We start from the raw sequence: 26415 nt of genomic DNA on the forward strand, positions 1-26415 counted from the left end.
ATCAAAATGCTTAGGTTGGAGCTCAAAGAGAAACGGTACTATCAACAAAACATTCTCTTAATTTATAAGAGATGAAAAAGAATAAAGGGAGGGAATCCTGCAGCTCATTAATTGATGTCAATCACTATCCCAAAGATTTAAGCGGACATTTATTAACATTACAAGGTAACTATGAAAACAAAGATGCTTCTTGTTTGGTGAGATGAAGGTGGCAACTCACTGACCAGGATGTTCTCCAGTTGCATATCTAATTCCCCTTAATCCAATTAAACCTCTTCCAAATGACATGCACACTAGGGACAGAGATTCAACGGGAGAGAAAGAGCTACAAAAATAAACCACATAACCACGACTGAACAATATTTTGTTTCCCACATGGACCTATATCTGAATTCTGTAGTTATAATAAACAGAAGCGGAAACTGGCCAACTCAGTGTTTTTTTTTTGGTTGTGATGAAACAAGATGGAAGAAAGGCCTTTCCATGTTGTCATATAAAATTGCTTAATATCCTACTAAATGTGTCACAAACTACAAACAGCCTAAATTAATGGAAAATAAACGGCTGCTAAAATAATATACAGTGAAATACATCTAAAGGATACTCATTAAACTGTTTATATGGGCCTAGGATAATGTTTTTGAATATCTGAGCGTTTAAACTTCTGATTCGTCTTATATCTTGCATGTGGTGGATTGAAAGTAAGACATTATTTGTCATCTGTTTCCTTCTCCGGGCTTTACCCTGAGTGGGTGGAACATTAACAAAATTTATATTTATGCCTTCCCATCCGATAACATCGTCACAGCATCCGTGATGTTGAAAGTAAATCTCGCGAGACTATCAACATGATTGCGTGTGGCCTTGAAGTCAGTGCCGTTGCTGTGGTTACGGATGAACGCGATTGGACGAGGAAGTACAGTTTTATACTTGGAGGAGCTCAAGACTTACCTCATTGGTGGCCACTAAATAATAATAATAGGTAAGACGTACTACTCTTAATACCCAACCGCCCTCAAGGGGAATATGGTTAACTTATTGACTCTAACAACAATAAATTAGCTAGTGTGACGAATGAATTATAATTAAGGTCGTCCTTTGATTATATGGATATGTTATTATCACTGAATAAAGCAGTTTCTGAATTCAATATGGTTGACCAAATGGCGGCCACTTTTTCAATCTGTGTTTATTTGCGGTGTTGCGAAACAGCGACCAAGTTACGATTATTCACAACGATTTTTTACTAGGTAGATAAAATGGTATTGCCCTTATAAACATTTGGTGCCGTAATAGTGCCGGATCTGCCTGCCTCCATAAAACACACAAAACGTTTTCTGTGTGACCTGCAGATAATGGAGGATGACGACGGATTGAACGACACATTAAGACAGCAGTTTCAAGCCCTGCAGAATCAGCAGAAGAAACGACTCGAAAAAAACCAACCCAGACCACATACGCACGTCACACACGAGACTGCAGAAGTCCAGGATAACCTGAACCTGTCAGATCAAGGCTCAGCCTCTGATCCTCATCCACATCTAAACCTAAAGGAGAGGTACGTTTCAGATGCATTGATAGAACCCCTTCAAAAGTTGAATAGATAATATATTGTGACACACATCATATTTCAACACTAAGGCATGTGAAGTCAATTTTGACTAAAATAAGTTTAAATTCAGCTGCATAGTAATTGCACATAACAAGTATATATGGCAAAATTGTAAAGGTGCGGGTTCAGGTGAAGTTATGCATTTCAGATCAAGTGGGGATGCATCATATATATTATTGCCTGTTCATAGTTTGTTACAGAATGAGATTCAGCAGTTGCTCGATCAGGTGAGAGAACTCCGTGATGAAAATGGCCGTCTCCTCAAACTCGCAAGTGAGAAGGATTTTGAGATAAATCACCTGAATAAGAAGAGATCTGAGGAGCGACTGGCCCTTGGAGGTATCACACAAAAACAACAACAATAACAATAACAGCCAAATACTTTTTGGTACACTGCGTCTTTAAAATACAAGTTCTCAAATGAATGAATGTTTTCATTATTACGAGATGTATGATTTTATATCCAGGCACATTTGGTCTTGCGGGGGATGCAGCAGCTGCCAAGATTGTTGAGCTTTCCAAAAAGAACAGAGAGTTAACAGCTGAAGTGGAGAGAGCGACAATTAAAATAAAGCATGGCAGCAAACAAATCAGAGAGCTTGAGATGAAGGTAACTGAAGTTTGAATAAGACTTTTTTTTTTTTTATTAAGCCTTTCAACAGCAAATTTAATGTCATCATCATTTATAAAAATATTACTTAATAATCACAATGGGATACTTTGGTTTATAGAACGTATTACATCAGCACAAATATCTGATGTGTTTTCTCTTTCACCCCTTCCACAGCTAGAAGATGCTGCAGTTCACACTCCTGGCCAAAAGTTTGACACAAGATTGACACAGGTTTCGAGGTCCTCCGAAGGCTGTGAGGTATAGATTTCACAGGGAGAATCAATCAGGGGGAGGGGGTCTTGTGGCTCCTTTGAATGCATAACCTCATCTACTCTCCAACAGAGCAGTCCTGCAGTGAAATCCCTGCAGGATAAATTAGCGGCTGCCCAGTTCAAAATGACAGAGTACCGCAACCAGATTCAAGCTGCCAAGCAGGAGGTGAAAGTAGCTCAGAAGGTAATTTGCATTTACATGAAGAAGACATTGAGTACAGTAATTGCAATCCATAGCGACTTACAAGGGAGGATGAAGACAGTCAACATTCATGAACCTAAAGTTCAAACTTCATCAGCAAAACCTAAGCACATAAGTGATAAAGGGAGCTAAAAATACAAGTGCACACTTCTGTTTATGCGATGGGTTCATTCAGAAGTTTTATTTAAATACAGTGGGATTCTGCAGATCCTATGATGCCAGGTAGCTTATGACAACCCTCAAGGAACCATACATCTGAATAGGCTGGACTGAGCATTAGGTTTCTTCTGACTACAAGGTGGTAGTCACATCACAAGAGGAATCCAAACAAAGAGACGTGTCCTATTAGCCAATAGGATGCGTCTCTTTGCGAGGATATTCCTTAAATGGTGTGCTATGGTCATTTGACCTCGGTGACTGCCGCCTGATAAACTGTAGTGTTAACAACCTTTTGTCCAACCACATGGATGTCCTCTTTTGATAGGCATTGCTGAGTGAGGTAGGAGAGGAGGTCAACCTTCAACAACTTATAAGCAGCCCGGGGAGCTTCAGAGGACGTTCTCAGCAGATTCTAGCGCTTCAGTCACGGGTGAGCAGGAATAAAAGACCTCCATAACAATGTCTGCAATCATTCAGCCCTTTCTGTGGGCGTGAACATGTTCCAGATCCTCATGAAGATACAGACGTGTGGTGGTTTTCTGTCCTCGAGGCCAGGTGCGAGACCTTGAGCAGCAGTTGGCCGCGTCCACGCAGCGAAGGCACGGCAGCATGGAGGACGAGCTTCTGGGGGCACGGGTCCTACAGAAGACCTCCCCTCAGGACAAGAACCTGGGGCACATCCGCAACATGGAAAAGGAGAAGAGGGAGGCCTTTGAGGTGCGTTGGGCACGATAACCGAGGTTACCCCAGGGGAAAACCATTGAAATGATGGGGCTTGGGACATGGTACCCAGCTCACTTTCGCTTTGTTCCTGAGTGGTTTGTTGTTTGTTTGCAATGGCCTGGCAGCGGCTCACAGCAGCGTATGAGGGGCTCTTGGAAATCCATAAGGAAACCAAGACGAAGCTCGAGGCATCCAGGGCCAGGAATAAATCTCTCACTGCGGAAATGAAGATGCTGAAGGTTCAGATATCCACCCTCCTGGACAAGGGGAAACACGATGATGAGCTGGTGGACACTTTACTGGTAAAGGTTGAAGTTTGTAGTTAGCATTTTGTATTGATATAAAAAACACACGCGCACACACACATACAAATGCACACAGACACACACACACACACACAAATACACACATATACACTGAAATACTTCTATACAGAAAATATAAATGTATATATAAATATTCTTATAAATCAAATATTATATTCATAAACATATTCGTTATTTTCTAGGATTTCAAGGTTTAATATGACCGAAACTCTCAACCCCACCCTGACTTGTAGCCTTCTCCTTCGCCCTGCCTTTGGGGTGTTTGTTATCCTCTCACTGTGTGATGTCTCATCCTGTTTTGTCAGAAACAGCTGACCCGTCTGCAGGAGGTGCTGGCCAGGCACAGTCAACAGCAAGACGCACAGAGCCAGTACACCCAAGTGCCCCTGGGCAACTCCGACACCACTCCACGCAATACCCTCGTCCAAAAGCTTGGGCAGTTGGTAGCTGAGAAAGAAGCAAAGGTCAAGGAACTAGAGAAGGAGATTCAGCAGCTCTCCTTAAAGGTACGCAAAGAGAAAGTGAAAATACTCTCTCAAACTCTTTCATCAGCCCAAGAGCTCTAAGAAATTGTTATGTTCAACGGTTGCAGAGAGAAGATACGGGTAGCCAGTCCAGCTTCCAGACCTGCAATACCCAGAATCTGCCAGAAGAGGGAGACAGCAGCAAGATAATCACTTCTACACGGTATAGCAAGGCATCCGAGGAGATTTGTTTGCCACTGTATTTGACTTTAAGCTGGATATTTGGAATTTGGCTTGGGCAGTAAAATACTGTTGATGTTCTGTTCATGCATGTGACCCTCCCTAGCCCTAATCAGCAAAAATATTTACAACACAGTTACTGTAAAACTGGCATTACAGAGAGTAAAACAAGTTTCCCTCTGTATGACCTCTATGCATAGGTAACTAATAATTAGTTAGAATGTGTCTGATTAAAAGATTTCACTGACTGTATTAACTGCTGACCTTTTGAATCCATGTAAACAGGAATGATATATAACTGCAGCTCTAGTGATTTAACGTTGGTATTGAAAAGGGTAATTTGTATTATGTAAAGGGGACCAAAAGGCACTAAACTGCCCAGTTTTCGACCTACTTCCAAAAGCTCCAACATTCCACCGGATCATTTCTCAGTTTGAAATGCGTCTTTAATCAGTACTTAAGATGTACACTAGAGACACAGTTGCTCTGCACTCCCTATATAGACCCTATTTCAGGCGACAAATTCATTACAACACAGTGCTGGCTGGAGGCAAAAGAATGCAACAACTGGAGGCCCATACAAATAATGGGCTGTAGTTACAATAAACATAGCTCTATAGAATATATTTTGCTCAGGTCTATTTATGTTGTATAGCAAAGTCTCAAATAATCCTACAGTTTCACTTTTGCGATCAGAGCCAGCCACTTGATGATTTTAAAAATATAGTTGTTCTCCTTAAACCGTTTTCTACCATACCAGGATATAATGCAATCGAATTGCCATTTTGCCATTGCCAAGTGTTTGTTTTTGCGGTTAAATTAGGTTAGTCAGGATGAGTCAGATTCTGCAGTACTATTTGATTATGTGTCTGAACTTTGGACACCGTTTATATACCATCGGTCATATAGTTGTAAAAAAAAAAAAGTTTAGCGTCAGGGATTATTTTACCTCCACCCTAAACCCTGCCCACATAATAGAGTTATTGTTTACTAACAGAAAAGGGGTCTAAAGGCATTGTCGCTGACTAATGCATTTATCTTCTGTTTTCAGGCCGGTTTCTAAACATGGCCATCAACTAGTGCCTTCAAATCTAGGAAGCAGTGTGGAGTTAGGGTAAGATTAGAAGCCTTTTGTTTTTTTACCCCAATGCACTGGTACACTGTGTTTCACACAAGGCTAACAAACTAGCCGTCTAACTGAAGGTTTTCTTCATTTTGCTCCCCTTTGTCAGAGATTCAGGGGTGTTGAAGTGTCCTCACTGTTCAGCTGATTTGACCACGATCCAGTATGAATACAAGGCTCTCTACCATGCAATGAGTGTGGAGAAAGACAGACTCTCCGAGCTAATACAAGTCCTTCGGTCAAAGTAACAATTCTTGTTTTTGCGATATGAACAATATTTATAACAATTTGGGTCTAATGCTTTGTAGAACTATAACAATACAATGTGGGTCTGTTTCATGTCATTTCATCTCTTAGACAAAGTGTTTGTTTCGGTCTCATTAGCCATACTCCTTTGTTTAGATCATAAACCAAACATAATTATTCATCAGATCTGTCAGAAGTGGTAATACCAACCTGGAGCAGCACCGAAATAATGATAATGAGTAGAAAAAAAGCAAAACAAATTCTTCATCCAGACGTAAATGGAAGGACACACTGCAGAACACAACTATACAATTTAGACCAACACATTTATACCAGTTCAGCATTAGAATACACTTTTCGTTTTATAAAAAATCCCTTCTGTTTAGCTTCTGCTTGGACTCGTGTTTCCCTATTGGATACACCACAGCCACCTTCTTTTCTATTCCTATTTTCTAATCATGTTCTGGCCCATGTGAATTCCTGGGTTCCTCTGTTGCAGAGAGAAGGAGATGAAGGTACGGTGTGTGGAGGCGGACCAGAGGTCCCTGGAGGCTCGTCGTGAGGCAGTGACCCTCGAGCAGCAGCTGGAGAAGGCCAAGCTAGATCCAGCGAAAACATCCACTCGTGACGCCAGCAGCAGGAAGTGAATGCAATCGTGCAATTTCCGCTTTCAATAGCCTGACAAAAAGTGCGGTGCGATTTAGTTGAACCCTATTTATTTTGAATGTTCTCAATATGTGGCTTAGTTGTAGGATTTACAGACTGGATACAAGCACCACACAAACAGTTGTAGCTGCAGACACGGTACAAACTGAAAGAGGAAAAGCGGTTGCTTCTCTTGACCCGAGGATCAGATGATCTCAGAGATGTTGGTCTGTCTTCCCCCCCCCCACCCCACCACCACCACCCCTCCTCCCCCACCCCGGCCAGGGGCTGTCGTCTGGGAAAGGGTGAGGGAGGACCTGGAGCTGGAGAGTGACATGATGAGCCAGGTCAAGCGCGCTCTCCTGCAGGCGCACTAACAAGGCAAGGCAAGCCAAGCAGGGAGACCACAAGCAGCACACTGCTGACTCCCAGCGAGAGGAGCCGCAGAGGCCCGCTGTCGTCCTGTCAGGTCTGCTAGAGACAGAGGGGGGGGGGGGGTCTCTTTGTTTTCATGGGACACACACTTCTTCGTCTTCATTAGGTCCCTTTTATGTTTTGCCTTGTTTCCTTGACAGTCTCCGATTGCTCCCCCGTGCTTCAAATTAACTCAATCAAGTCACTCAGAGCTTAAGTGTCTGTCCTTATCATCTTAACCCCTAAGGCCAGTTGTTCCTACAGCTGATTGCAGAAATATTTTCTCAGTCATAGGCTCCAACATGTCTTTGCGTTGCTTTGCCGCGTTCGCAATCATTAACATAACATGATGTCAACCTTTAGCATCGCTTGCTTACTGCCTGAATTGTTCTTACTGACTGGGCGACAAAAGTGCATATGGTTAGCATACTTTGATCATATCATACTATTATGGACAATAAAGGAAGCCTAGCATTTGAGTGACTAAATGTTTGTATTTCTTGCCTCCATCTTTTAATCAACCGCACAACTGTGTGTATCTGTGTGTGTGTGAGCGTGTGTGTTTGTATCTGTGTGTTATTTATAATGCTAATTCCTTCCAACCTCAAACCGATTTGTAATCTCATGACTACAGAGAAAGGCTTTTGATTTCCCTCCCAGGCACATTTCAAATGCATTTCTAGTGTGTCAAGTTTGGATAAAAAGAGTCGAGCCTCCTTCTAGACTGATGGTCTATCGGAGCTCCAAGACCCCAGCAGGGAGTGTCCTCTGCATTCAGATTCACCTATCAGTTATTTTGTTTCCAATGTCGCCAAACGGCCGTCGTCACCAAACCCCTCCTCTCCCTCCCTCCACATCACGCTTAATTTAAAAGCATGGCTGAGTTAGTGTTCTGCTTCAAATACCGCACTATGGCCTCCAGAAGCCTGTGGGAGATTGGCAGGTCCCCACTGGACTCTGAGAAAGTGCCACAAGACAAAAATATCAGACTTTCGTAGCAATGAAGAAAGCCTTTATGCTGGGAGACAAAAAACTTCTTGTGTTGAAAATACCTCCCAGACGGAAGGTGAGGACCGCGTTCATTTACCGTTCACCATCTGACCCCAACAGCCATCATTAGTGCAGTTAGTATGCATGAAGTGGCGTCGGCCAATTGTCTCGTTCACGTCCACCAATAACAATTGGTGTTGGAGTCAATAGGGTTCTATATCAACACCATGGAGAATAAATACATTTAAATCCTTTGTAGTTGTTGATTAAATACTCACCAGGAAATATCTTTATTCTGATATAAAGTTGATCAAAATGTCATGCATCAAAATAGTTGTTTTGCTTTGTTTTTTAGGGAAATACATTCTAACAGAGACACACCATAGTACTACCCATATCACTAAGTTACAAAACAATGTTCCTATTGGCAACTGTGACTTTTGTCATATGTATGATGATATGTCCTGATCTTGTTTATTTCGTTAATTAAACAGTGTCATCACTTCCAACTAAATGGGTTTCACCAAACAGTTTTAATATTGTTTTATGGAGCTGTGCTGCGCAGAAAGGTGTAGATTTATTCCAAAATGCCCAATAACCCACCAAACCAAACACAAACTTATGTAAACACACCGTACGTAAACAGCCTCCCCTATTTGTCATTCCTGCTTTGAATGACTCCTTTCTCCATCTTCCTCCTCAGAGGTATTCCCTCGTTCTGGACCAATGCTTCTTCTTGCAGACCATTGACTGCCTCCAGGAACTAAAGTCAACAGTGGGAGCCGTGAACGCAGAGGTTAAAGTTAGCCACTGGCGTAAGAGAGAAGGAATCAGTGAACTTTTCTTGGGGCCGGTAAACGGTTAGTGTCTCTCTGAGAGTACATTCATCTCGCCGTGGCACCTCATTTACATGTAATGGAAAGAAAATAAACGGTCAAGGCTTAATGTGCACATTTACAGTAAAGAAACAAATGAAAATGGTGATATCTTTACACGGACACAGCTGGATATATGCTTGACCAGATGTTCAAACAAGCCACATTCAATCTAATATATTTGCCTTTCCCACAGTCCCTGACGTTGGTATGGATTTATGGGTATGGATTCACGTGGATATTTTCTAACCCATTAACTCAAACCTCATAATCCCGCTGGCAATCACCAACTTACTCTCTTTTGTCTACATCACCTTTAAATATAAGGCTGTTATAAAAAGCTCACAGCCAACCATTTGACCTGCCTTTAGTTTATCCAGCAAATTGATTAGCATCTGAGTAAAAAAGTGAGATGTATTTATGTTGGCATTCATGGAAAACCTCAGAGCACCACAATGTAACTGAAAACAGGAAGCCAGTGACTGTGTCAACACTGAGCCAGTATCACTAGATGGCACTGTGGACAGCCATGTCAACCACTGATGACATGCAGCTCGTTCCGGCTCATAATTTTGATCTTTAAGTCAAACACAACCAAGAGGAAAAAATGCTAATTTGACTTGAGGCTGAACGGTAATGTTATGTAACACGCGTTTTGCCTTGAAAAGACAGGTTTGGATATCATCCTTTTTATCTTTGAAATTGAAACGTTACTTTAGGCTGACTATAGAGACATAGCCTACTTGTGCATGACCATTGGTAAAGGGATATTTATTGACATTATTACTGAAACAGTGAGTAACTTCACTTTATCAGTAGTCAAATAGGCCTGTCTAATTGCTGCACCTTCTAAGATCCCAAACATCTAGAGTAAGTATAGGGTCTACTTAAATACACAAAATCAACTGTATGGATTTAAAAGTTTAAATGTTAATGTTGCACCCATATATGCGTACCACCATAAACCCTGAGGTACAAACCATCAGGGTTTGTACCTCAGTTTAAGACTGCCTGCCAGTGGCTCCTCACCACACACACACACACACACACACACACACACACACACACACACACACACACACACACACACACACACACACACACACACACACACACACACACACACACACACACACACACACACACACACACACACACACACACACACAGTGTGTGCTGGAAGTGCAATCACCAGATGTACACCCAGTTACTTCTAGCAAAACACCAACAATCTCACATAGCTTTTCTCACCCTGGGCTCCTGGTGAGGAACTGGTTTCGCCACCAGTCTCAGCTGAATAATTGCCATTTCCAGCAGGGGCCGGAAAAGCACATCTTCTCAGCCAACACTGCACTGAACATTTGAGTGCTTCTTAAATTAAAAAAATATGATTTTGGATTAATAGTGCAAAATCCAACGCTAGGCTCAGCATAATTCTATCTACGTTTTTATTTATTTAGCGGATGAATCAGTTCTTACTTTGAGTGCACGGCTGTTTTTCAGGCTGTTAACGGCCATCCGGCAGTTTGAATAGGTATCAATTGAAGTAGGTACATGCTAACACAGTTCATCTTCAAATCCACTAAATGATAAAAAAAAAAAGATTGTCTGCATTTATATTTACAATAGAAAAATCCACATCGTCCAATGAAGTCAGAAGTGGAAGACTTTTTTTAAACGGGGAAGGGGAAATTTGAGCTGGATGTTTGTGAATCATTGCTTTGTTTATTGTCGTCAATAACATGATCGCCGCCGGTGAGGCAGATATCCGTTATAATTCGGTCCAGGTGACAAATGAGCTTTGCGGCTCTATTTCAAAGACAGCTTTAGCCTGGAGTTTAGTGGAGCAGTTGGTGGGCCGGTCTGCTAATTGACATCTCCATCTCGATACACTGTGATATTTAGACCTGAGAGACTGAGCTGCTCTCTCTTTCTCTTCCTTGCATCTTGGCTGCTGTGTGGGGTGACGTCAGATCAGCCATCTGCTTATCACTGGAGTTTGTTTCCCCCAGTATTTTCTGTTCTGCAAACTAGATGACTAAAGATTAGATATGAACACCCATTGCTTTTCCTGTCTTGGACTGATAAAGTATATCTTATCTGTTGCTTTCCTCCGGTGCCAAGTGTGTCCTTTTGCTTGAAGTAAAAGTGTCAAAAGTACCATAATTGATTATTGAAGCGTAAGATCTGTGGCGCTCTAGTCCATGTACTCCTCATAGCATAGTGAATAATAACATAACAGCACTTGCCATGCGTTTCAAAATTCAAATGGTAAATAAACTGTGAAAGTCAAATAGTAATACAATTTTGTTAAATAGCTCTACATGTCTTTTACGGAGTCAAATAGGAGGTAGACCAAAATGGCTGCAGATGAATCTGTATGATATGAGCTGAGCTGAAGGGGGATTGTTTACAGTCTGGTGGCCATGACGGTGAAACACTGCCCATGCTGGTTCTGACCTTGATAATAACTTCTAAAGGCTATTTGAGGATTATGTGGCGTGAAAGGTTGTTCTGTGTCTTCTGGAGTAAGACCATGTGTTACATTATCACTAATAGCATCTTGGAGAGGGACATGTATGCATTCTGATCAACGAGGGAGACCTACCATTCAAATTAGGAGTTAAATCTGTTCTGTAAAAAAGGAGTCATTTGATCTGAGGTTGGTCGTGGTTAGCAGTTCTTCTTTGTAGCCTACTATAAAGGCCTATATGGAGGGTTGGAAGCAATGGTGGTGAATAATGTAACACACAGCTGGAGATGAAATTACTTGTATATAGATCTTCAAAAGATCACATCCTTATCTAGACTGACGTTTTGTATTGACAGTTATGATTTTATTTGTGTGCCCTTGACCCTCAAAAACCCCAACTCAGACTCATAAGCAGCAATGTGGCACTATATGGCCCAATCCCAATGTCCGGACTCACGGACTCACAGACTTTGATGCGCGTCCTCGCGAAATTATTAAGGCGTTTACCGCGGAGACCATAAGGAAATCCGAAAATTAGGAAGGTAAACAACAAGACGACGCTACTGTCAATGCGTGACCAGATGGGAATTTTGGCCTTTTTTTAGTGAGCCGGATCATTTGGATCAGCTCAACAACAAGAGCCTGCTCTTTTGGCTCCCAAACGGCTCTTCATATTACTATTTATACCTTTTATAATTCAGCCAAATGTAGCCCGTTCTGACTTATGATTAGTAAGTGTAGGCCAAAAATCACCTAAATTATTCAAAAGTAAAAATTATATTTTCTAATATCAATAAATTGCTGTAGCCGATTGTTTTCATTGCATTTACAAAAAACCAAAAAAAGTAAAAATGAGAATTCCCAAACCGGCAAGTGTCAGCAACATCTTTGTCACTAAACGTTGTCAAGGTAATATGTGCTCTGTGAAGTGCTGTCCCAATCCCATCTATACCTATCTGAGCCCATGTGGCCTCACACACTCACTTAGCACCTGAGGTCCGTGAGTCCTTAGTCCTAAATCCTCAGACCTCACTTTGGGTTTGGGCCTATGATAATCAGGCCTCATCCTCAATGGTTGATAGCCTTCAAATCTAATCAAAAGGCAGTACCAAACGTACAATTCTCTAGCATCTGCTGGCTAGCCTATTCGTCAGATGTCTTGCTAGTGCTTTTAAGAAGTCTGTGCTTCATGCATATCAAAAAGAAGGCTCACATTCAAAGGAACCAAAGGGAGAAGAAACACGCCTTTGCGGAGCTCCTGTCTACAATTGGGATTAAGGGAGGGGGTTTGACTTGACTTTGTCCCTGAGTGTGTGTTTCTGTCAAAGCCGGTTGACTTCAGAAGAAGCCCAGAGGAAGAGAATTTCAAACGCATATTCTTTGCTATTGAGAGAGAGTCCTCATTTTGACGCCAAACATTATGGTCACACGTTTCACCTGACATTTGCCACATTTCAATGCATGTTTTCATGTAACCTTAGTAACATTGTGCAAAATACACCATTGTCAGCCATCGATTATTTTTGTGCGGATGGATATTGATCCTAGATCCTAGACAGAACCTATCATCTGTTTCCTAACCAGAGAAGCATTAACATGAATAATCACATTGCATATATTCTGCAGCAACTAATCAATATTCTTCGCTGTACAAAAATCCCCTGGTTCCCGTTTTTTGTTACTACTACTACTACAGACTAGATAGTAGTAGAGACTTTATTCCTGCTGTATCTCGTTGAAATACTAAAACCTCAGCATAGTCAAGCAAGGCCAGCATTTTCCAAAAGTCGGCGAATCCAACGTGTGCAACTCTTCCAACTGCCAATTTCATGGGTCACTAGGTCGATAAAGATTGCTCTCAAGACTCTATGTCATCATTGTTATTATGATCAAATATTTACAATATTACAAGCCAAGGCTGTAACCAAAAGTGTTTCTTCCTCCACTTATGTATAATATTTGAATACCAGGTCACATCATTGCCAAACAGATGTCATTTCGATGCTTTGAAGCCACACCTATTGAGAAGCTGACCCTTAAGTGACCACACTGCCCATCCCCCCCAATGTACGCCGCCTGTTCCTAGCAGGAAGGCTCATCGGTAAACCACACCAGGACTCCTAACTAATTAATGTCCCCTGCGAGCGTGCGAGCGAGCTAGCTGGGCTGTGGTATAGTGAAGCCTTTCTATCAGCTGCCCTCGACCAGAAAGAGCTCCTGTTTGGCTGCTTGCGTGGCTCCCACACACCACCATGTCCTCCTCGCTGGCTGATCGGAGGGAGGGCAGAGCGAGGCACCGGAGCCAGAGCAGCGGAGCAGCGGGGCGCGAAACTGGGCTCAGTGATAGGGAGCAGTCAGCGCAGCCGTAATAACCCTCAATCACCCGCGGAGGCCATTGTGGTGCTGTCTGACAGGACGCGGCGTCATCGGCCCAGCAGAGAGAGAGAAGGGGGGGGGGGGGGGGCAGGGTCCTGGTGGCAGGATAATAAGTGTGAGGGTGGGGGGGGGGAAGGGGGTTGACGAAAGGAACAAGGGAGAAGGATGGCGGGGCATCGGCCTGGGCGTCTCCGCCAGCTGGTGCTGCTGGGCTGGGGGGCGCTGCTGCTGGCTCACTGCTGGTCCTCCGTGCTGTCCCAGATCCCCGATCCCGAGGTAAGAGCCGGGGCGTCGCTTCCCGGGGACAGGCAGACGGAGGGGGAAGGACACCGTTGATGTCCCGCATGGCTTGAGCAGGTGTAGCTTCATGCATGATGGATGTATTTTTGTGTGTTTATTGCTGAACGAGCCCGGCACGGCTTGACAAAGACCGAACACACTCGCAATGAAACCCGAGACGTTTGCATGGGTCCACGGAAAAGGATCATAAATAAAGGGGGGCGGGTTCAGGACCAGTATCTAACTGATGTTTTGTTTGCGTCGGTTGTTTAACCTGAGAGCGTTCAAAGCAGTCGGTTGAGCTGTGAGTGTGTGTGTGTGTGTGTGTGTGTGTGTGTGTGTGTGTGTGTGTGTGTGTGTGTGTGTGTGTGTGTGTGTGTGTGTGTGTGTGTGTGTGTGTGTGTGTGTGTGTGTGTGTGTGTGTTTGTGTGTGTGAGGTAACCATCATGATGGTGACACAAGCTAAGTACGGGGAAGGACAGGTAACATATTGCATGACAACTAGTGGGACCTGACCCGACTAAACACGAGAACACATGCGCTGAACGAAGCCGTTCCATAGACTCTGTATCCATGTCTGCCTTTGATGGATAATTTTTAGATGGCTGAGACAACATATGGGACATTATATAAAGATTGTGCTTTTTTAAACCTCAACTGAACAATGGTTGTTTAATTGTGATGTATCAGATTCATTTGTATGTCACAAAATGCATATGCATAATGTAATGATAGCATAACTGACGCTATGGTGCTTTCAAATCAAAAATACAAATACTTATTGTACGTAAATGGGAATTTACATACAGCCAAAGAAACTACTTTGGCTGTAGCTTGTAGCGGTCCCACGCACTAAATCACAAAATTTGCAAGCTGAACAAGGCAGAAAGAAACACAGATGTATACAAAGACATGTCCTTATGTGATGTTCTTATGGTTATATACATTTGGGTAGCTTAACTTCCATAGCACATAAATATCTTCTTCAAATGGTGTACCAACTGCATTTAACTAGCGCTTTTCTCACCAGTGGCCGCTCATAGCGCTTTACACATTCAAACGCACATCCCTTACCGATTTCGTTGCCAACCACAGAAGGCAACAGGGAGCAGTCAGGGTTAGGCGTCTTGCTTAGGGACATTTTGACATTTAGCTAGGAGGAGCAGGGATCTAACTAGCAATCCTACTATTATATAATCCCCCTATTCATAAGGTTCACGTGACGTCACTGTAGCTTTGCGCCGCGATCTTGACGACCGATCCCACCCACTGACCTACTGATTTCAGTGGTAACTCAGCACCAACAACAACACTTACGACCACAATCAAACAATGAGGATGCGCTCTTTTATTCTCTTTAGTGCAGGTAATGAAAGGTTCTGAAAGATGGCATATCCATGTAGCTTACTAATGAATAAAATGCGTACAAAAAACGTTAACATATGACCCACTATGTTCTGCTCCATATACCCAATGTTGACATCGTCCCAGCCAAAGAGTATTGGTATTAATATCTCATTCATCGTCCAAAATAATCCATCATAATTCAAATCGGGTTTTGTTGTGGGTACAAAATGAATCTTGAAGAAATCTCGTCCCAAGCGTCCCCGGCGAAATTATCGCCTTTGATTTGATGACTGATTTCAACGATCAATGATAGTAACCCACCACAAACTGTTCACAAGAAGTCACAAATATATAGTACTTAACTTTGCCATTATCAGATAAAGATTATTGGTGGCCAAGTGCCTCACTTTAGCGTCCTTCACCCATCCAGCCACAGCATATTGGTAGGCTTCAGTGCTCTTGAACGCTTTCAAGATATCTCCACTGTATGGGGAGGGGCTGTGGACTAAATAAATATATATGTCATGAAGATTGATTTGAGGCAAGCATACTAATGGAAAAAAAAAAACTAGGGATAACAAATAAGGATCGGAGCCTAAAATCGATAATATCTCTGTCTCTTTCTAACATTCAGATGAGCGGTGTGGGTGGCCTTGGCGAGATCGGTCGTGCAAATGGCGGTGTTCCAGAAAACGTGACGTAGATGAACCGTATGAATAGTATTAGCATTAGCTAAACATTATACAATTTACTAGTTTATTTGTTTACTTAATTTTCTTTGCACACCTGTAGCCAACTATGTGCACTATTGATGGGTCGTTCGCGAACGAGTCGGCTCAAAGAGCCGGCTCTTTTAAGTGAACGATGGGAGTCGGCTCCCAAACGCGAGCCGGTGTCATTTTTTTTCTCCCGCGCTACGGGTGCTACATGCATTCATTCTACACGTTCTATGCGTGTCACGGCGCATGCATGGCAGCCAGCAACCGATCATGAGAACAAGCAGCGAGGGGCGGGGGATTTCGATGCACGACACACGTTGCCTGTGACTGACAGGCAGGGCCGGCGCATGCGTTGGGGGCGTCTCTGATTGCGCCTGTAATTAGTCAATTAAAATATACGAAACAAACGGAGAAGGCAGGGGGCGCGGGAGCAACTGCTAGGGCGCACCGTCACCGTAGTACGCAGGACAGTGCAAGAAGGCAAAACTTCGCGATCACAACACCAGCCGGACATCCAATTCCCTGCATTCCGTATGTGATCTGTCCATAGCTGAATATGGTACTATGCTGATTTTACATAAGCATGTTGGTGTTCAACATCTGTTGTAGTGCAAAACATTCTAAAACTGGTGTAAAATGTTGAATGTTATCGTTTTGATTCTGGAATCCCGCACGTAAACTGGTTGGCAAAAAAAGAGCAAAGACGGACGGTTCACTTGACAGAGAAATCGTCACTTTCCTCATATCAGACAACTCGTAACTCTGGATGAAAATGAAGGCTTTCTTTTACTGTCACTTTCCTTTGTAAACCTTTACAAATAACCTCCTGAATCCTTGTTATAACGCTGTGTATAATCCCGGACCGCAACAGCCTGTCGGCATGTTGTTAGTGTGTGAAATTCAGCACAGTATCAGCCGAGTTGACTCTAATTTCCACATTGTTTACTTGCTAACGTTTGTGAATAACAGCGGCTAGTTGGCAGAGTTAGTCTTTTTACACACCAAGAGTGTTTATCAGAGCGGAGCCCTGAATGTGACGTCCCCCGTCTTCTCGTCTCTGTAAACATTGGATGTTGCGCAGCATTTATTTTGACGTCATTATATAGACTCTCTCTCAGCACCCCCCACTCGGACTGACTTCCCGCGTCCCTGATAGGCTCTCAATCCTATGTATGTTCCTCGAAGCAGGAAAACACTCTCTCAAAAAATGATTCCAAGACTGCATGACCTTCTGAGTTACGGCATGGCACCATTATAAAAGGTATACGTAAGCGGTAATATGAAGAGCCGTTTGGGAGCCGAAAGAGCCTCTTGTTGGTGAGCCGTACCAAGAGATCCGGCTCACCAAAAAGAGCCGAAATTCCCATCACTAATGTGCACCACGCTTGCGTGGGCTGAAGCGTGTGCAAGTGCTACCATGTGACCTCCTTTGATTCGATGCGACATATGCGTGGGGGCCGTCCCCCTGAGGTAACCCCAAACACAGCTCTGCCTAGGTACGCATCGGACCCTGACAGCGCATTGGGTGGTGTGCCTACGGCATTATATATATATATATATATATATATATATATATATATATATATATAATTTTGAAATTGGTGTCAAATTTCATATTTGGCAATTTTTTTTCATTTTCAGAACACAAATAGTTCGCCACCCCCGTTCGTTGGAGGGCATGAAAAGACAACAGTGGTCTTTTATGTTATCAAGTTAGATGTCGATCCAATTTCAAACATAGCCTCTCGTTAATTATTTTGCAATGCAGTCATGGGAAATCAAATGCCTACTTCCGCAAGAAAAACCTTTAAAGCAGTGTAAATCTGTATTTTAAATTGAAACATACATTTTTTGTTTGCGAGTTTGCGAAAGAATGAATGAAAGAATGTTTGCGAAAGAATGAATGAATTCAATCATTATGAAACGATTGTATTGACACAAGGAGGACAGAAGAAACTAATAAGATTAGCATGGTATACACCTAGCATGGTGTGGAGAAAAAGTATAATTTATTCCCAGTTAGAGGAATAAAGTGTGCATCTTGACTGCTAAGCATGTGGAGCTGGTTTGCATTATGTGTTTAGTGGCACTACTTCCTTTACGCATAGATTTTGCTGACCTGTTTAGTGGTTTCACTCAAAACAGGACTTCTATATTATTGTGACCCACTAAATGAGCATCACACAGTCAAGTGTTTTATGTAGGTGAGTGAATATTGGGGATCACTGAAGTGTGTTTTCTCCCATCAAGCTCAAATGAAAAGTTCCCGCCTTTTTGCACTGTGTGAAACATAAAACGGCTTGTACTTCACAACGTCACATAGCAAACACCGCCCACATTTTGGAAGCATAGGAGCATGTTTTTTTGGTTGCTGTTTTCAACGTGAAGTGATTGGTCATTATAGGGAGTTGATGTGCTTGAAACTCCCACAACGTTTCTTATGCTAGACGTTGCAAAAAAGGGTCATTAGCCAAGGTTATTTTAGGGTTTTACACAAGTACTACCACAAGTCTCTTGAGCCCTCTCAACATGGCAGGGTTATGAATGCCGAAGAACTACAAGCTCTATTGAGTATACTTAACATCATTTTGTACAGAGCTGTTTGATTTTCTAGTAGGCTATATCATTATTAATCTGTCAGCAAAGAAAATCAAACTAGCTCTCTTAGAAAAATAGTTCAATACTGATGGATGGATTTGTCCAGTGCATTGTACCGAAACCAAATTGATGTAGCGTTCAAGTACTGAGTAATATACATCAAAGATTCTATATTCATATCCTTTCATAGTTGTTCTTGCTTTTACTTCATATTTTTAGATTTCAGCTATAATGCATTAAATCTCTATTTTTTTTATGTGTGCATGTGTGTGTGTGTGTGTGTGTGTGTGTGTGTGTGTGTGTGTGTGTGTGTGTGTGTGTGTGTGTGTGTGTGTGTGTGTGTGCGCGTGTGTGTGTGTGCCTGAACGGTTCTCTGGGTATGTGTGTGTGTGTTGTAGACTAAGCCTATGGTGATAGATATCAAGATATAGAGATTTGGGCGACAGGAGAAAGACAATAATGAGTGATTTAGTGAGAGAGCTGCGTTAAAATGCCTTTATTCAGTGTTCTGAAGGTCTCTTTTACAGCCTCAAGTCATGGGCTGGTTCTCAGACCCACTCTATCTCATGAAAGGCACCGCCACCTTCGAGGAATATCTTAAATGCTCCCATTCGTAAAGACACGTGGGGCGTGACCCGATCTGCAATGTTCCTTATCAAGAGACTACACGCATAAATGAACCTCTTCCTGCTCCTTTCATCCCCCAGCTCCTACCCACAGACCCCCCGAAGAAGCCCGACCCGGTCAACTCGGAGACGGTGGTCTTCTGGGGGCTGAGACTGTGGCAGGTCATCGGCATCTTCTCCATGTTCGGTTTAACGGTTGGTAAGTAGAAGCACTGTTTCCTGAAGGTTACATTGAAAATTTACTTGAAAATGACATTGATGCATTACAGTTTCGTAATGAACTGGTGTGCCTTACGTATTTTGCCAGCCCATGTATTAGTCAGGGGGAGGCAGGTCGAGGTTGGGACGTTCCACTCTGGCTTGAAAGGTTTAGGGGTCAAACCCCAACGTCTGCAGTCTAACGTTCACATGCGTCCATTCCCAAAATGCCTCACCCCTCATTAGTTGCATTGATGGTATCCGCTGAATGACTAAGTGGGTCAGTAGTTTGGTCAGTTCACTCACCACAAGGAGGTTATGGGTTCAAATCCAGCCGGGCCTGAGTGCATCAGGCGGGTTCTTCTACCGAGTATATAGACCCCAGGGTCTTGCTCTGGGTTCCCTCAAAAGACACGCACATTATGGTACAAAGCAGTGTAGTTCTAACTTTATATATATATATATATAGTGATCAAACAATGACCAGCAAGTCAAGTCGTAACATTGTAATATATGTTATTGTTTCACAAGGGCAACACTATAATTTATGGAGCCAGTGATTCAGATATGAATCACTACTGTATCATAAGTGCATCCAAAACATCAGGGTAAAATAGATTACAATAAATGAATGCCATAGCTTCTGCATCTTAATTGTTTTGGGTTTAAGGAGAAAAACGTGTGAAGAATAAACACAGTCTATGTTTGTGATTGCACTATAAATAGATTTTGTATTGATGTTTATTTATGTAGTTAAAATAAAAACCTTTTTTGCAACGATTAGCAAACGACATAACGTGTTTAAGTCTGTTTTAAATGACCTGAGTGCTATCTCCAAAATCCAATTATTGGACACTATCTTTTGTGTCTATTGATGTTCCTACAGCGTGACCACAGGAACGTGAGGATCCATGTATTCAGAGACATAATGGATTCTGACCCCTTTCTCCTGCTGTCTATATTCTGCTCCCTTCTACCTCAGTTATCACGTTATGCTGCATCTTCAAATGCCGAATCCCCAGGACCAAGAAGGAGATCGAGGCACGCAACGCCCAGAGACTGGCTGCTAAGTCCTACGCCGACACACTGGAGACTGTCCCCCCACTCAGTGAGCTGACCGAGATCCCAGGGTGTAAGTGCTTCCAGATTCTCCTACATATGTTTCATCCAACATTGCAAATGGTGACCCTGTTGCTTCGCAGGCGGCTGTCTACCTATAGCAGAACGTGTTCATCACTCCCTTCTCTCTCGCCTTAGTTTTCCTGTTTTACTACTTTACTACTTATTTTTCTGTTTAACACTCTTTTCTTCTCCTCTTCCCTCCTCCCTTCATCTCTTCCTTACCTATTGCCTGTTATGTCCTTCCCTTCTCTATTTTTCTTCCTTCTCCTCCTGCTTCATTCCCCACCTCTTTGATACTCTCTGCTTCTCTTTCCTTCTTTCAACCTGTTTTCTCCTCTTCTCCCTTTCCCTTTCCCTCTCCTCTCCTCTTCCTATCTCTATTCTCTTTTTTCGTTCTTCCTCTCCTCTCCCCGGCCTCTCTTCTGTTCTCTCCTCCTCCTCTCCTCTCTTCCCGTCCTCTAGCGGAGTCTTTGGCCAGCGTGCAGACGGTCTCTGAGCAGGTCCAGCTTCAGAGCACTGAAAGCAGCGAGCTTCCAGTAGTCAGAGAGGAGGAGGAGAGCAACACTCCGCTCGATTTGCCCGAGACAGCCTGATATCCCTTTTACCCCCTCATCCTTCATCCTCCCTTATACTCCTCCTCCTCCTCCTCCTCCTCCCCTTTCCTATTCCTCCATCCCCCTCCTCCTCCTTCTCATTCCTCCTCCCTTCTCCTCTTCCTTTCTCCTCTCTTCACCTCATTTCTTCTCCTCCTCATCAGCCCTTCTCGGTCCTCCTCCCTTCTCATCCTCCTTCATTCTCCTCCCCCCCCTACTTCTCCTCATCCTCTTCTTCCCTCTTCCTCCCTTCTCCATTTCCTCCCTTCTCCTCCACCTCCTCATTATTCCTCCCTCCTCCTCATCCTCCTCCCTCCTCCGTCTCCTCCTGCTCCTCCCTTCTCCTTTTCCTCCCTTTTCCTCCTCCTCCTTACTATTCCTCCTCATCCTCCTCCCTCCTCCGCCTCCATATGTGCAGCTGAGCCTATTTCTCGCATGCCATTATGTTAGGAGATGGTCCTTTTTTTATTGTAATCCTCTTAGCACCGGTTCGTGTGTATAGAGGCTGCTGTGAGAGATCATGCACATTGTGGTTTTAGTAGAGTCAAAATTAATCGTTGCAGAACTTGGTGTCCTGAATGTAGATTATTTAGATTTAGATATGTTACGTGTTGTGTATGATGCCTGTCTTATTTCACTTCTGTTTTCTGTGTGATTGTCTGTCTGTCAGTTTCTCTGTCTACTACTCTATTTGTGGTCTTTGCTTCTTAACGTTAAATAAAGATTAATTGCAGTATAACTTATTAGTTATACTTATTACTTTCATCTGGCTGACACCAACTTTACAGCAAACATATTTATGTCCAATCATCTTCCTTCTCTTTGCTATACATTTGGATCCTTTTTGGAGGTTTTCAAAGGTCAAATATTATGACGGATCTGGTCTGACAGCTTTGGTCTGTCGTTGACAGATTATGACGCACAAAGACACAGAAAGCCTTCTTCATAAAAGTATTTATTTGCTTAGTCATGACCACTGTGTTTCTCACACAGGAATGAAAAGTCAATAGTGAGTTGAAGTCGGTGAACCCTGAGTTATATTTAAATATGTGTGTACACATACATAAAACCATATAATCACTTTCTGTGATAATAATATCCCATAATAACAGAGAGTACTAATGGAGCAGAGTGTGGGAGCGGGCCGTCATTCACCTCCTACTTTATCGAGGGATAATCTGATGCGTTGAGCTAAATCCTTGTCCGTTCCATAAATGTAATCACCCATGTGGAGGGGATAACATGTTTTTAATATGAACTGCTGCCATAACAGAGTGACAGGATGAACGGATACACAATCACTTCTCACTGGAACGGAACTCAAAGCACTCCATTATTGCCTGCTAGGGAATAAATACAAAGATGCACACGCAATTTGTATTAAGCAGGCCCCCAAATGATTGTTAACAGAAAGGAAATGACCATTTGTGTCAAACTGTGATGACCTACAACCTCATCTGTGGCATGCCGAGGTTCAAATTAAAATAGTGAGAAAGTCATGAAGAGTTCATTTTAAATAATTAAACCATTCACCACTGGTGCTCTCATCATCACCACATACATTTCATCTCATGTTTTGAAACACAAATATCTGCCTTGCAGCATTTGCACCTGTTGATGAATAAATAAATTAATAGATACATATAACAAATCAAGCTAAATCCTATATGGAGTTTTTCAAAAACATCCAATCCAACAGGCAGCAATCACTCCTTGGCCTTGACTGTGGCTCTGCAGTAACCACGGCTGATGGTCACAAGGTGAAGGTGTACCAAGGGGCCAGCTCCTAGCACTTCCATTCCCCTCAAAAGCAAGCAGTGGAAAGTCTTTGTTAAAGCAGACAGGTTATATCTTTCTATCACATCTCAACACCTGCACCTCACTACCTCCCCGACACACACATTCACATGCACGCACACACACGCACACACATCATAATTCACCAGAGAGAGATAAAGAGACGAAGGGAAGGAAAAAGGGGAAGGAATCCTATCTATGGGTGACAGCTAACGTAATAAGGTTGTTCGAGACTCTCGCTGGCTCAAAATGGGCTTTAGCGTTCCTCTCTCCCTCACTATGATGGCAGGCAATAGCACGGGTGTCCACGCCAATGTCAAGAATAAGAGGTGTTATCAACAGCAAACGCAACAGTGCTAATATAATTGCTGGAAGGGGTTTCATGCTGTGTCTCGGGCCTTTCCCCCTCCGACCTATACCTATAGTGTGAACACGATGATAGAGGATCTATGTCTGTATAATATATATTTAGATAAACAAACAGCATTATAATCTTTTTTGTCCCCTCGCTGTCAAATTTTCCATTGGCAGAGGGTGCACAACTTAACATTTCCCTCATTGATCCACAGCTTTAAAGCAAACCAATTACACAGAGAGTCAGGGCTGCTGAACTTGCTGTAAAATGGGGAATATATGAATGAATTGGTATACAGGTTTTCATGGACATGCATAGCATTACAACAAGCAAGGCATTTATACAAGACACTGTCATTTTTTTCACATGTATTTCCGTGGCTCCTGTTGACCGATACCGTAGGATATTTACACTGAGAATGTCGGAAAAACGTGACCACTGAGTCATATTTTCTTGAGCAAATGTCGGCGGTGTGTAAAGAGACACCAGTGTTTGTCTCCCCCTCACCCTCTATACCTTTCTTGCTCTTTCCAGTCTATGAAAGTACAACATGAATGATATGCTGATTCCTTAATCCAAAGCAATGCCATATACTATGCTTTATGTATGCTTTATGCTTTCAAACAGACAACATATGCCATATTTATTTTAACCTGTTTAAGAAATACCTGGTAGTGTCTATAGAAATCGATAGACAAATCTTAGGACAAGTTATGCAATATTCTTGGTGCAATTATTGAAATTATATAGTTTTCCGAAAGTGGAATATGGACATACCTTTTCGGTATGCCATAATACACACCCAAACTTGTCGGACTGCTTTCCTTCAGGCTAATACTGCATGACATGACTCCACATCCATATTTCAATGTAGTGCAGAGTGAACTGGCCGCCTGGGATGCCTCTGAGTCTGCTGGACATACCGAGCTGCACGTCTCGTCATTAGGCGCTCATTACAATCCTATTAGAAGAACAAACAGACCATGATCATTAGGACCCATAGAGACCTCTCCGCCTCCGTTAGAACATGACCTACTTAAAGCTTCCTCTCCTAGATGCCTTCTCCCTTTTTCCCGCTAGCCTGGCTTGTTGTGGCAGATAGGATGAGGTGAATGAGGGGGCTGTTGTGTTTGGTGTTTTTGTGAAGAGATTGAAGCGTTTTTTTTCTTCTTCTTCAACCTTGTTCTTTTTCTTTCGGACACAGCTGCGAAGGTGGTGGAGGAGGAGGTGGAGACGGTTGCCGGCAAGGTGGACGGCAAGGAAGGGAAGAAGGCCAAGAAAGGAAAGGAAGGGAAGGAAGGGAAGGAAGGGAAGGAAGGGAAGGAGGAGAAGGAAGAGAAGGAGGATTCAGAGGAAGAAGGGAAGAAGAAGAAGAAGAAGAAGAAGAAGGCAGAGGACGAAGAGGACGGAGAGGAGGCTGAGAAGGGTGGATCCAAGAAAGGAGGGGACAAAGGAGAAAAGGGAGACAAGGGAGGAGGTAAAGGCGGGGGGAAGGGCGGGGCCAAGAAAGGAGGTGCTAAAAAGTGAACTGCAAACAGAATTTAAATGGAGAACAAAGACTCTTATTTTCTATGGACAGTCTCTAATTTTCTACGGACAAATGCTGGTGATGCTGCGAAAGGAAACACGAGTAAACAAACCTCATATTATCCAATGTTGGATAATATGAGTTTTTTTGGACTTTTGGATGCTTTTTATGTTTTGTACATGTTTTATAAGCAAACAAGAGAGCAATACAGTCACATTTATATATTTATTGTGTTATTTTCAATACACAAACAGCAAACACCATTTTGTTTGATTCCAAATGTACATGTACATTATTATTAACTTGCCTGAATAACAATCGACTATAAAACAAGCAATGGTCTCTTGCAAACATTCTCCACATATCAGAAGCAAAATCATATTTATGAACAATGAATGTATATATATATATTTTAGTATGATATAAATAAAGAAAACCGACTTTTTATTCTATGAGAGGTATTTGAAACAATTGCTATAACCTTAGCTCTATGACAACTTGCCGTTATACACTTGAATCCAAAACACAATCAATTTACAAAGTACAATCGAAAACAGAATACTGTATTGTAGTTCATTAAAGTGCTTCATTTAAAATGTTTTTTCCTTTCTAAAGAATAACAAGGGTTGAATGTACGGTTTACTGTCATTTTGTCTCGTTTTTATCCTTACATGAGATTTAAGATTCGTCTGGGGTGTGTAACCTTGCCAACTCTGACCATAGACGCATATGACCTGCCACGGCCTCAGCCCCCATAGACCGGGATAATAGTATCTACACATTAGCACTAGCAAGCAGCAATAGCTACAAATCTGGTTTCCTTTCTCCTCATACATCTTAATCACTTGCAAAGACCTCTAAGTTCACGTTAGAGACCTTAAAGGCGCTAAAAAGCTGAATAAGGAAGTTTCCTCATAATGGATTTTGCCATCTTAAGACTCATAGCTTATTGGATGCTCCCATGATAGGCAGTCACATCTTATTTCCCATCGCAGCGTATTGTGAGCCAAGCGCACATTGGGCTTAAGCCGACTTTACCGTGTGGACCAATAGCCAATGGGTGAGAACCAAAATAGAAACGGAAACGGAGTCAGGGGGAGGCCAGCAGAAGGGTCATAGTGGACACAACAAACTGTCACCATGAAGGCCTGAACGGCTGGCTTCTTCTAACAGTGACACCCTCGGCTTCAGGCAAACAAAAGTGTGAATAAAAGTGAGAGGAACATCCTTTCGTTCCCCGTGTCATGCAAACAAGAAGCAGAAAGACCAAGATTATAGTTTGTGCCAAGCAACGGTTGTCCTCGTATAGCAGAACCAAATCAATGTTACACTAACTTGTCAGTGATCAGGATGACATCAAAACCCATTAATAAAATGCTTTTTGGGGGGGGGGGGGGATAACCCATGGTTTTCTATTTCATATTAACACATTTTCTTCTCAAGTGACGATATTGTTACCTAACTTTTAAGACATAGAAAATCGGGGCACTGTAAATAACA

At 42.6% G+C, this 26415-nt stretch overlaps 2 protein-coding genes across 3 annotated transcripts; both read left to right on the forward strand.

The window, feature by feature from the left end:
- Nucleotides 1–700: 700 nt before the first annotated feature.
- ccdc13 (coiled-coil domain containing 13) lies at nt 701–6879 on the forward strand. Of its 2 annotated transcripts, XM_056597054.1 has the most exons (14): nt 701–982; nt 1353–1558; nt 1803–1951; nt 2080–2222; nt 2400–2483; nt 2568–2681; nt 3184–3288; nt 3414–3575; nt 3707–3883; nt 4213–4413; nt 4500–4594; nt 5663–5725; nt 5844–5978; nt 6480–6879. In XM_056597054.1, exons 2-14 carry the CDS (start codon nt 1356–1358, stop codon nt 6625–6627), a joined length of 1779 nt encoding a protein of 592 aa, XP_056453029.1. In that variant the 5' UTR covers nt 701–982; nt 1353–1355; the 3' UTR covers nt 6628–6879. The 2 variants fall into 2 exon arrangements, with proteins under 2 accessions (XP_056453029.1, XP_056453030.1); XM_056597055.1 differs by lacking the exons at nt 5663–5725; nt 5844–5978.
- Nucleotides 6880–13918: 7039 nt separating this feature from the next.
- Nucleotides 13919–24914, forward strand: tmie (transmembrane inner ear). Its single transcript, XM_056597175.1, has 4 exons — nt 13919–14029; nt 19404–19521; nt 20503–20652; nt 24592–24914. Exons 1-4 carry the CDS (start codon nt 13919–13921, stop codon nt 24912–24914), a joined length of 702 nt encoding a protein of 233 aa, XP_056453150.1.
- Nucleotides 24915–26415: the final 1501 nt, after the last annotated feature.

This window comes from Gadus chalcogrammus, chromosome 8 (genome assembly GCF_026213295.1).
Source record: "Gadus chalcogrammus isolate NIFS_2021 chromosome 8, NIFS_Gcha_1.0, whole genome shotgun sequence".
NCBI classification, from domain to species: domain Eukaryota; kingdom Metazoa; phylum Chordata; class Actinopteri; order Gadiformes; family Gadidae; genus Gadus; species Gadus chalcogrammus.

Coding starts and splice junctions, on each gene's coding strand:
- ccdc13 (XM_056597054.1), top strand. CDS start 1,356: ATGGAGGATGACGACGGATTGAACGACACATTAAGACAGCAGTTTCAA. Junction 2,484..2,567: donor GGTCCTCCGAAGGCTGTGAG/GTATAGATTTCA, acceptor ACTCTCCAACAG/AGCAGTCCTGCAGTGAAATC. Junction 3,884..4,212: donor AGCTGGTGGACACTTTACTG/GTAAAGGTTGAA, acceptor CTGTTTTGTCAG/AAACAGCTGACCCGTCTGCA.
- tmie (XM_056597175.1), top strand. CDS start 13,919: ATGGCGGGGCATCGGCCTGGGCGTCTCCGCCAGCTGGTGCTGCTGGGC. Junction 14,030..19,403: donor CCCAGATCCCCGATCCCGAG/GTAAGAGCCGGG, acceptor TTCATCCCCCAG/CTCCTACCCACAGACCCCCC. Junction 20,653..24,591: donor GCTGACCGAGATCCCAGGGT/GTAAGTGCTTCC, acceptor TTTCGGACACAG/CTGCGAAGGTGGTGGAGGAG.